Source organism: Lichenostomus cassidix, chromosome 4A, assembly GCF_008360975.1.
Source record: "Lichenostomus cassidix isolate B80296 chromosome 4A, HeHo_3.0, whole genome shotgun sequence".
NCBI lineage: Eukaryota > Metazoa > Chordata > Aves > Passeriformes > Meliphagidae > Lichenostomus > Lichenostomus cassidix.
Genome location: NC_139485.1, coordinates 11982807 through 11994659, shown reverse-complemented (window position 1 = coordinate 11994659; position 11853 = coordinate 11982807). Strand labels below are relative to the sequence as shown.

Below are 11853 nucleotides of genomic sequence, written 5' to 3'. Positions count from 1 at the left end.
AAAGAAGAGGGCATGTGAAAGCAAGACCCAAATGTCTTTAATAATTATCCCAAGAGCGAAAACTTTCACTCTTCTTTCGGATGATGACAAACACTGGGGAGCAGCCGCCCCCGGAAACTCGGGCCCCTCCTGCCTCCCTCCCTTTGAAGCTTGGTTTCCTTCCCCTCGGCGCTGCAGCGACGTGACTGGGGACAGTGTGTTCATCACATGCTGGCACTCTGCGGGGCTGAGCCCGCCTGCTCCTCCAGCCGCCCATGTCCTCCCTGCAGAGCACTGCCTCCCTGGCTGCTTGGGAGAGGGACAAACGGGGCTGCTGCAGCCATTTGCCGGCTTTGGAGAAAGAATCCTTCCTTCTTCATCTTGCCTGGCTCTGCACATCTCTGCATGGGTGTCTTCTGTGGGCCAGGGGGACAGCAACACTCCCTTGCTGGTGGAAGGGAACCAAGCATTTTTCTGCAGGTAACCCACCATATCAGTCAGCAAAGAAAGACTCCCAAATGCTGTTGTTGAAAACAACTGGACCTCCCTTATCTGCTCCCACAAATTGAGAGCATCTCTTCCTACCTTCTTGTCGCTGATCCAAGTCAATTGATTTGAAAGCCTGGCTACCTGATGGCTGGGATCTTGTTTGCTGCCTGCACCTGATGCTCACAGCCACCCACAGCCCATTGACTCCTTTGTGAGCCTTGTTCCCCTCCTGTGTTTCTACCTTTGACGTTACATTCCTTCTCTTCCAAGTCCAAAGAACAAAGCTGTCCTCCCCACGCACTCAGGCACTCCTTCTTTTCCTAACTGAGCTCTGCAGTGCAGGGTTATTAATAAAAAATCACAACGTCATGTACAGCCCGCACCATCACATCTGTCAATGTCACCACCACGCAAGATTGTGTGTTTTTTCCACCTTTTAGTGTTTCTTTGCTGCAGAGGTTGTTTAAAAGGAGGAGGAAAGCTGAGAAATCCCTCCCTACCTGCCAGAAGAAGTGAGTGATGATTTCAGTTCGGGGTGTGGTAGCTTGATGTCATCATTCATGGTTATTAAAAACTGTTATTTGTGAATCTTCAGCTGCTAAAAATAAAAGAATTCTAATACTCTACCGTGATTTATCTAACTGAAGGTGTCAAACTGATCCTGGTTTGTCGATCTCTTATATAAAATGTCATTTTCTAAGCAGTGCTCATGGCCTATGTCTCTGCTCACTCCTTGGTAACATGTTTAAGGTTAATATTCAGAAGTGGCCGTTAAAATCAGCTTCTTCTTGAGTGGGGTTTGGTTTTGAAGACTTCTTCCCAGCATTTCCCATAGTTAATACAATCCATAGAGAAGAGCAAGAATACAGTGCAGGACCTTTCCCAGCAAATGCTGGGTTTTGCTGCCATGAGGGTGAGTCATGTGCTTTGGACCCAAGGACCCTCTGCCCTGATGGATTGAGGAATTCAGGACAAAACCTTCTGAAGAAAATGTTGCAGCAAAAAATTACAACACAACAAAAGGCAAGATTTTATGGTGGGGATCTTTCTTTCTGTGTTTTCCTTTTGCAGCATCAGTGGGATGTCTAATGAGTTACCATGCTCCCCATAGCAGTGCTTGGCTCACTCTGTTGATTGTCTTGTAGCAAGAAAAGGAATTAGCTTGCAGCTTTCTCAGTACCTCAGAGGATTCACAATACTGCAAGAATGTGGAGCAGGGGAAGGTGTCACAACATCAGCCTGAAGTGCCAAGTTCCTCCAGCATGGGATGCAGGGTCCATGGGTCTCACAACCCCCAAAAAGGATCTGCAGGTGGGTGTGAGAGTGACACTAGCCCAGAGAACCTCTGCAGCCTTCATGAGCCTTCTTGGCACAAACACTTCAGAAATAGTCTCTTTCTGTATGTGTGCACATTGCCACTGGGATGCAGCTGTGCAACCTTGTTTCTGCTCAGCACTCGGATTCCTTCCCATTACACATCCCTGGGCAGCCTGTGTGCACATCAGCAGAGCTTTTGCAGAGCTCAAGCAGGGCCCTTGCCATCGCTGGCCCCAGGGAGATGGCACAGCACCCAAATGGGGTTGTTGAGAGCAAGCCAAAGCTGGAATTACAGTGTGACTGTCGTGTCCATGGGGAGGGCAATGGCAGCCCCAGACCAATTCAGTGTGTAGGCAAACAGCTGTCAGGAGGGCTGGGTGGAGCCAGGGGAACAGGGTGATGGACAGAGGGCTGTACTGGGAATGGAAGCCCCATCCAGTCCTCCTTCTTTTCTGGTATGTGAGGCTACCTGAGAGTCTCATAATTTGCAGGTTTAAGATCTTGTGGACTTCGGGGAAGAAGGTGGAAACTGCTGTGGGCTAGGCAGGAGGTAGATCTCTTTCAGCTGTAAAAATCCGTGACTGCCTTGTGCCAGCCTGTGTGAGTGGCCATTTACTTCCCAGCTGGAGAGCTGCACGGTGAGTGAGGGGGAAGGAAATCCCACTCTGTGATAGAATTGCTTTGGTGTAGAGTATCAGAGATATTTCTTCTTCTGTTGTTACTACTACCTTACACCACGTGCTACTTTGTGCTGTTTTATTTAGCAGTAAGAGCAAAATGCCACTTGCTGTTTGCAACCTGACGGTGTGTATGTGCCATGGGGCATAATGTGGTAAGGACATTGACTATACCTGCTCCTTCTGCTGTCCATGGGCTGTTCACAAAACCATGTTAATATCCCTTCCCTCCAGACACCTGCCAAAGACTTGAACCTCTCCTGCTTTGTAATTCCTGCCCAGGAGGTTTGGGACACAGATGAGAAGCTACAGACTAGGAGGCCCCAGTCTGGTCCGTTCTGGCTTCTTCCCCTTCCCTGGGGCAGTCCCAGGCACAGAGGCTCGGGATATTCCTGTTTCTCCTCTCTTGTTCAATCAGCTGCTCCTCTGACTGCTCACAGAGTTGAGTTCGCAACCCAGCTGAGTACCCAGCCTTAAATGCAGCCCCTCTGAACCCACCAGCAAAGCCATCTGCTTGAGTGTTGCAATTTTGTGCGAATTCCAGTCCAGGATTCCCAGGCATGGGCACGGCCAGGCTGCCTCGAATGGATGCTGAGAGCAGAGCACACATTTGTACACCGTGCAGGCAGCTGGGGATGTAAAGCACCACCTCTACAGAGAGGAACCTGCCCTGTGCCAAATACGGGATGTGGCGTGAGTCAAAGTGAGGGACACCAGAAAATAATAGACTTCACATGAAGGAGAGCAATAATTTGCAGCTGTAAATCACCTTTCATCTACAGATCACAGAGGCGTCTCAAGCACTAATTAGCGCAGCCTTGCAGCATCCCTGCCCCATAACTAGCGCGGGGCGATGGTTATTCCATCTGCTGGCGTGCAGCCACGTGTCCTTGCAGGCACCAGCAAGAGGGAACTGGCTTGCAAGGTTGGTCCTGTTCCACTTCTCACAGCCGTGCTGGAGGTTCCCGGGCCAGGGCGCTGCTCTTTGTCCCACGCTAGTGCAGGTTTGGTGTCTGCTTCTACAGAAGGTAAGTGAAGATAGGTCATGGGGAGAAGAACCAGAAGAACCCACTTGGGATCCAGCCCATTTCTGCTTTGGGTTCTATTTGATATTTTCTATGTGGAAATCACTACTTAAAGAAAACTTGAGTGAGCAAGGTAAGCTCCTCCAGGAGCAAAAGTCCTTAACAGTGTTGTGAGAATGGTGGGGAAGTTTACAATCTCCTAAAGTTTTCATAAATACCTGTGTGTGTATATATATTTAAATACACGTATTTACAAAACATTTTCCAAAAAATCTAGAGTCCTTTAACCTTGGTAGTTATCTCCATAATACTGGGGAGACACACCCAAAGCACTTGTTAACTCGGGCATGAAGCGGAGAAGACAGGTTTGTGAGGATCTGTACCTGGAGTTGTTCATATTTCTCAGGAAGTGCACAGAAGCCTGGTGAGCCCCAGCCTCAATCCCCTGCTTCTCCAAGTTGAGTCATCTTTCCTAGGAAAAATGTATATGCTTTTCTTGGAAGAATTTAAATGTGAGAAAGTAGCATACTCAGGAAATCTCCCAGTTAGCTGTAGGTGAACCAGACCAATCTTCCCTCCCCCTGGGCTGGGTACCTACAACACACACCCTGCAGCACACCAGTGCCTGAAGGACACAGCATGAGTCTCTGGGTTGCAAAACTTGTCTATTTCGAGTTTGCAGTGAGCAAAATGAAGCAGCAGTTACTGGGCTGCATGTGGGAATTGAAATGTAAGACTGTGAAATATGGGAGAGGGGAATCAGACTGGGTAGTCTCTCTCTGCATTTGAAATGTCTATGAACATTGTTGAAATACTGCGTGTGATCATTTTGCATGGCTGAAAATAGTTCTGCAAGGTGCCGGGTGGCAGTGCAAGCCAGCCCTTGGCATCACACAGCTCCCAGCATCGCTTTACTGTCACGCCAGGAGCTTTGCTGCACAAAGAAAACAACTGGAGTCTGCTGCTTTGTCCATGTTACAAGGAGGTAAATTAAAGGCTAGAGAGATTTTAATTTGCTCCAGGACATAAAGAACATCGGGGCAGAAGTGAGACCTGCGAGCACCAGCTGACAGTCCCTTGCCTCAACTGCTCAATGATGTGGGATTCATTCCCTTCGTTAAAAATAACCTTGTTTATAACCTCTGTTTCATGATTCAGCTTTTCTGCAGTCATCAACTGATCGCCATCAAAGCAGGGCAGCATCAGATTTCAGGAGGAAGATGCAATAGGCTCTTGCAGCTCAGGCGTGCACCTTGCAAAGGGCAGGTCGATGGAGGAAATGAGGGATACCTTGTCAAAGGGCTTCTCTTTTTGGAGAGGAGCTCTCCTCTCTGAGATTGCTCTGCCAAATCCTTAACTGCCTGGAGCTCTTGTTGTGCAAATCCCCACCCATAGCTTCTGCCCTGCCAGAAACACCAGTGCCTCATCACCATGAATATGGCCCCGTGCAGGCCCAAAGCTACAGACAAACGTGGTTTTCCTGGTTCCTCTCCTCCTTCTTGCCCGTAGGTCAGAGCATCAGACATGCGCTGCTCTACATAAAGCGACCCAGAGCCCTACCAGTGGCACAGCTACCAGTTCTGCTTTTAGAGCAAGACTCATTGCCAAGAAAAATCTCCTAGAAAGTCCCACACACCCACTTTTATTCCTGGCACTGTGGTGTGACGTGTCTCACGAGCAGCACAGCTCTCCAGGCTTCTAATGACCATGTTGCCAGGGTTTGCTAACCGCTGTATTATCTTGCCTGCAAAAATCAGGCTACACAGCTGCAATCCTCGTTCCATTTAGTAGATTGGGAAGCAGAGGCACAAAATGGAAAGGACAATCCCTTTCCAAAATCTTCTGGCAATTTTTGGCCACCTTCAGGTGGGTCAGCAACTGCTGGCCCAAGTGATGTGCCCGTGGACACAAAAATAATCGGTAGCAAAGACCCAAACAAGAAGCCAAACCCTTGAAACACAATCCTGTGGTGCAAATTTGTGCTCATCCTTCTTTTTTTAGGAGCTAATCCTTTGTCCTTGCAGGAAGGGGAATTTTCCATAAATGCGGTATATTTTTTTACACCTCATTGTGTGTTTAATGTTTAACAGTGGGATCATTATGGTTTTATTAGCAGCATGTAACGCTTTGTCATCTTCAACCGACTTTGCAAACATTAACTAATTGATCTCAACTATGAATCAGTGGTGGTAACTAGGAAGGGAGGCGAAGTGGTCTGCTGTTGGTCACTGGGGAAGTGGTTGTCAGAGCAGGGCACAGAAACCAGGGCTTGTACTTTGCTGCTCAGACCACGAACACAACAGTTTTATTAGTGTTATTTCCATTAGTGCTGCTGTCAGGGAGGGCTACTCTGTGTGCAATAAACAACCCTCAGCTGCTTCTGTCTGACTCTGGTTGAGCTCATGCTTGACAACATGTCACCAAACCCCGCAAAAAGCTAAATTAAAAAAAAAAAAAAGGGCGACTGACTGTTTTTCTCAGTGATCCAGTGGTTGCTGGTTGTTTTCCGCTCCCCCTGACAAAATGCATAATTCAATTATCTGTATTTGTGGGAATTAGATGCTAAAGTCAGAAAGGAGCAGGGCTGCTTGCAGCCACAGCCTGAGAGGTTTTTAAGGGCCACATCGGCAGAGACTGACTTGAAGCATCCTGAAGCCGGCTGCCAGGAAATTAGCTCCTCGTTTGCAGTATGCAGAACATGTACGGCGGCTTCATGATTTACTCGCTCATCTGCTTCACATTGCGCCTACTCTCCCTCGCGACTGTCCTGGCGTACGCAATCTTCTGTTGCAAAACAGGAGTGAAAATGAGCACTGCAGCGTGGAAGAGCTGTGCCACTACCCAGGTAAGGGTGGCCAAGCCTGTCAGGGACACAGCCCCTGGGGGGGGGGAGTGACAACAACTTTGGGGACGGGTGGTGATGGCTTTGAGGACAAACGAGATGTGTTTGGGGGATGTGATGGTTGCTTGGGGACAGTGGGGATACAGACCCTCGGTGAGAGCATGCAATGAAGGCTTTGGACATAAGGAGGGGTGCGGTGGGGAGGTGTGATGGTGACTTTAGGGACAGCAGGAACAGAGCGGGAAGGTGTAATAGTGGCCTTGGGAATGGCAGGGATAGACTGGGGACATGTGATGGTAGCTTTAGGGACAGAGGGTACAGAGTGGGAAGGTATGATGGTGACTTTGGGTACAGCGGGGACACAGTGGGGGCATATGGTAGTGGCTTTGGGGACAGAGGAGACAGAGCAGGGAGGTGTGATGGGGGCTTTGGTGATAGGACATGGTGGGGGTATGTGATGATGATTTTAGAACAGCAGGGACACAATGAGTGGGATAATATGGTGGCTTTGGGGACAGTGGGGATGCAGCCCCTCAGCAGGTGGATGCGATGGTGCTTTTGGGGACAATGGGGACGCAGAAGAAGGTGTGATGGTGGCTTTGGGGACAGAGAGGACACAGGAGGGACGTGTGACAGTGGTTTGGGGACAGCAGGGATTCAACCTGTCAGGAGGGGGCAGTGGTTTGGGGACAGAGGGGGCAGAGTGGGAAGGTATGATGGTGGCTTTGTGGACAGTGGGAATACAGCCCTTTAGAAGGTGGATGTGTTGGTGTTTTTGGGGAGAGTGGGGACACAACAAGAAGCTGTGATGGTGGCTTTGTGGACAGCAGGAACACAGTGGGGACATGTGATAGTGACTTTGGGAACAGTGTGGACACATTGGGGGTGTATCATGGTGGCTTTGGGTACAGAGCAGGGATGTGTGATGGTGATTTGGGGACAGGAGGGATGCAACCCCCCAGCGGGGGAATGTGATGGTGGTTTTGGGGACAGTGGGGACTCAGCAGGGAGGTGCGATGGTGGCTTCAGGGATAGAGGGGACACGTCAGGGAGGTGCGATGGTGCAGTTGGGGATGGGCCGGACACGCCGCGGAGGTGTCACGACACTCGGGGACGGAGGGGACACGGCGGGGAGGTATGGCGGTGACTCGGGGACAGCGGTGATGCAGCCGCTCAGCAGGTGGCGGCGGCGTTGGGGACAGGTGGGCTGGGTGCGGGGGCGCGGCGGCTGTGTGTCCAGCGGCGGGGCAGAGGTGCGGGTGCCGGGGTGCCGGGGTGCCGGGCACGCCGGTGAGCGGCGGGAGCAGCAGCCCCGGGGCGCGTGGCGCGGGTCGCGGCGGGGCGGGGGTCGCGGGGCGGTTGCCATGGCAGCAGCCGGGCGGCGCGCGCGGCCGGCGGGGCGCGGCGCGGCGCGGCCCCGGAGCGTACCATGTGCGCCCGGCGGCGGGAGGCGGCGGCGGAGGGGCCACGACGGCGGCGGCTGCTGCTGCTGCCCTGCTGCTATAGCTCCGCCACGGCGGGCCCGGCGACCAGGAGCCGCTGCGTCAATGTAACGGCGGGGACGGGGGCGGAGGGGACGGGGAGGACGCGGGGGGGCGCGGAGCGGCATTTCCACGCCGCGCGTGGCCGCGGGGAGCGGGGGGTGGGGGGGCGGTGGGGGGGGCGGAGGGCGGGCGGGAGGCGTTAAAATGGCGGCGCGCAGGCGGCCCCCGCGCTAAACCGGCCCCCGTGGCTCGCCCCGCGCCGCCGCGCGTGGCACGGAGCGGCCGCCGCTGCCTGCGAGCGCCGCCGCCGCTGCGAGGTAAGGCCGGGCCGGCCGCGGGGCGCTCGGTGCCCTCGCCGAGCCGCGGGGCGCCCGGGGACGGGGGTTGCGCTCCGGGGAGGGGGCGCGGCGGCGGCCGGTTCCGGTCCCGGTGCCCGTCCCGCGGGCGGCTGTCCCGGGAGCGGGGGCGGGCTGGCCGCGGGTGCCGGCGCGGCTCCGCATCGCTCCTTTGTCTGGCGGCGGCGGGCCGGGCCCCGCTCCGCTCCGGCGGGCGGCTGCGGAGGGCGGCTGGCGCGGCTGGAGCGTGGCGGGGGCGGCGTTCCGTTCTTTAATAGAAAAAAAAAAGAAAAAGCACAAAACCCACACCAGAACTAATTTTTGCAGCCGAAAGTGTTGCAGGCGCTGCTGTACCCCCTGGAAGCGTGGCAAGCCCCTGCTCGGAGCAGCGGGAAAGGGAGTTTTACTTGTGGAAAAGCAGCCCAAACTCTCCGGAGGGCTCCGGCCGCCGCAGCGGCGAGAGAGGGGCCGGAGGGGAGGGGGGGATTTTTTCTTTCCTTTTTTTTCTCTTTTTTTTTTTTTTTTTTTTTGACTCTTATGAAGACATGCGCATTTGTTCATTCTTGCCACCGCACTGGAGTCTGCCTAGAAACAAAGAACACAGCCTGGCGAAGTTGATGCTGGCTCCCAAAGTGTCTGGCTTTTTTTTTTTTCTTTTTTTTTTTTTTTCCTTCTTTTCCTTCATTTACTTGTGCCACAGTTAAAAGCCTCGAGATGTTTCCTTCAATTATTCCCGTGTGCCTGCCGATGGAAACACCCCCGTTTCGCCCCCCTCGCCCCTACCAGGCCAGCTTACGCATTTTGGAAAGTGCAGCCATGATAGACAGAGCAAGTTCTCTCTCCCATTTTGCCCCGGCCCCGCGGTGTGACAGCTCGCAGGAGGTGTGCCTTCCCACCGGGAAGGAGCCACCCCCTTGCTGAATCATCGCCGAGCCATGGCCGGGCAGCTCGTCCGCCCGGGCAGCGGAGCGTTCCCCGGCCGAGCATGAGGCGGTGGCGAGCCTGACGCGCGGCACAGACCTGTTAGCATTCGGCTCAGGCGCGGGCGAGCGGCTGCGGGGAGAAAACCTTCCCCTTTCATGGCAGCGGGAGCTGCGGATGCAGTTTTGAGCTCAAAGGCGAGACGTGCGCTGCTGTAAGGAGCATCCCCTGCCTTTGAGGTAGTGAAAGTCCGACTGCCCGGTCCTGCAGCTTTTGCCTCTCTGTAAACTCCGCTCTTGCTCAGACAGGTTCTGTGTGTGATCAGCACCTGGCTTGGGGAGTGATGTGCGGGCTCGTGGTGTTGTGGCTCTTAGCAATAATCCTATATTGCGTTTGCATAGAGGAGTGTATGAACAGTAGTGTTGTGTCTGTGCTATTTGCCTAAAACTAGTTTATTCAGCGGTGATGGAAGTCGTTGCCTTCGTTACTGCAAGGAAATAATGACTTAATCTTTTGGGGGCTTGGGGTGTATGTCAGATGCTGGGGTGTTGCTAGGTATCCCTGCCTCCATTCAAAGGTTGCCAAAAAGTAAGAGAGTGAGAGGTGGGATGAGGAATTCTCAGCAGGGGTGTATCAGGCAAGACTGAATTGCAGCAGTTGTTGGACATGTAACCTGATCCTGTAATTAGAGCGAGGTTATAGTCTATACCATGTTGAAACTATCGGGTGTCTGAGTTGGAGCAGTCTGAATTAAGCTAGTTATTCTGAGATTATGCAGAAGCAGAAGTAACACAGTTAAAGTTTCCCTGCAGTAGCTTCTATGGGGTTGCAGAGATGTTTTCCCCCATGGGTCCTCCTTGCGGGTGTTCTGCTGTTCAGGTAGTATGTGGAGGCTGCAGTGGTACTGCTCTCCAGGTTGGAGAAATGCCTTACATGGCACAGTCCTGCTCCTTGGAGCTTCAATTACTAATGAATGTCCAAATCATGCATCTCAGGCCTGGGAGGGGAAAAAAATCCTGAAGGGAGCACTTGGGGGTTCAGCTTCATGAAGAGGTGAAGGACTTAAAGGACTCTGTAATTTGGTCTTAAACTTCCCTGCCCCCCATTAACTCTCCTTACCCCAAGAGAGATGAGTGTTAGCAAGTGGTCTGGTGGAAAGCCTGCAGGTTGTGGTCTTTCCAGTGCTCCTGCCAGCAGGGCAGGATCTTCCTGGGGCAGCTTCAAGCAGCCCTGGGTTGCTGTAGGGTTGTAGAGGTGTGGAGCTGCCGTGGCACAGGCAGACCCAGGAGGCTGTGCAGAGTTACGGTGTGTGGGCACCAGCTCTGCTCACGGGTGCTAATTTCCCTTGGTGTGTGTGTGTATATATATAGACATGGTACATATTTAAATGGAGTCATTTTAAAGTAGAGATGGCCCAGAAAAGTTTGAGAGCTATTTCAGTGTTTTGAGTGTTTCGTCTTTCAAAGACAATGGACTGTGCTGAAGCTTCTAGATATTATGGGATGTACTTATAGCAGGAGAAGGAGCAGTCTGCTTCAGGCTCATTGGCCTTCCAAGCAGCAGCTGAGTTTTATGTATGCACCTGGTTTAGCCTGTTTACAGCTGTATGGCTGCTGCAGATCTGGTGCTGCCTTATGGGTCCTTTGGGATATACTGGCAGGAGCCCAAAGCAGACCTGGTGGTCAGCAAGGAAATTAGCCTCATGGTGCTGTAAAGTGTCCTGCTCAGCCTCCTGCAACATCTGGCCAGGTCAGCAGAATTCAGGGTGCTACGTCCTTTGCGTTGCCGTGAGGGACCCACATGGAGAAAGAGGGAGTGCATCTAGACCTGTCGTTCCTCCCTCCCAGTGCTGGACCATGTGCTGCAGGAAGATTACTGACAGTAGGGATGCTGGGCAGTTGTCCCTCTGAGATGTTGAATCCACACAGAGGATTTTCTAGTGGTTGTCATGCCCAGTTCCACTTCACAAGCAGTGGGAGCTGGCTCTGCCCTCTTATTCTCTGTTAGGGAATGGCTGGCATGAGCCTTAAATGTTATTTTTAAAATTTTACAGACCTAGAAATTTTCTCCTGGACTTGCCCCATCTTGGCAAGAGGAATATATGGAGCTTAGAGTTTTGCACTTATGATGCCATCAGACATGAGGTTTTGAGGGGATGTTCTGCACATTTAAGGGAATCTCAAAGTGTGACTTAAAAACTCGTGACTGCAGAGAGAGAGGCTGGCTTTCTTACTTTTTGCAGCATAGCTTGTGAATCAATTTTGAAGCTGGTGCTGTGGTGGAAGTGGTCCTGCTTCCAGCCTTTTTTTCCAGTCTCTTCTATCCTTGTGAATTAAGAATAACCTTTCAGAATAAGAAGAAAGAAAAGATGCTCATTTTAGCCATCACTCAGCTTCTCCATGTGGCCATAGAAATGGCTGTGTTGGTCCAAGGACTTGAGGGGGCCCAGGCAGGACAGGATGAGGGTGGACCCCAGCATAACATTGTTACGAATGTCTGGTAAATGGATCTTCCTAAAGGTACAAGTCAAACCATGGCTGTCCTAGTCACCAGTGCCTGCAGCTTAGTCAGGAGCCCGAAAACAAATGAAGATTTTCTTTGTGGCTTACGTAGGCACAGGTGAAGATGATGAATCTACAGTCAGAATTTGGTGACTGATGCCCACAGTAGGATGCCCACACCACTATGCTGGTGAGTGATGACTTGGCTTTGGCAGTGGAGTGAACCATTGTGACTCAGATGTGTTGGGAAAGAGTATGTAGCATTCATAGGAGTAGGCTCTTT

General features: G+C 52.3%; 1 protein-coding gene across 8 annotated transcripts in view; it reads left to right on the top strand.

Annotated features, from left to right (window-relative positions):
* The first annotated feature begins 6204 nt into the window (after window positions 1–6204).
* MBNL3 (muscleblind like splicing regulator 3) overlaps window positions 6205–11853 on the top strand; it is a 93804-nt gene continuing 88155 nt past the window's right edge. For 4 of the 8 annotated variants that reach the window (XR_014852250.1, XR_014852251.1, XM_085060545.1 and 1 more), the window contains exon 1: window positions 7753–7878. Coding sequence is in view for 1 of the 8 variants with exons in the window: in XM_085060552.1 (XP_084916678.1) it covers window positions 7759–7878 (120 nt within the window). In the remaining 7 variants the exon portion in view is untranslated. Of the gene's footprint in view, window positions 6333–7752; window positions 7879–7990; window positions 8131–9063; window positions 9309–11853 lie in introns of those variants that run through there. The other 4 variants (XM_085060549.1, XM_085060552.1, XM_085060546.1 and 1 more) reach the window with 4 other exon arrangements.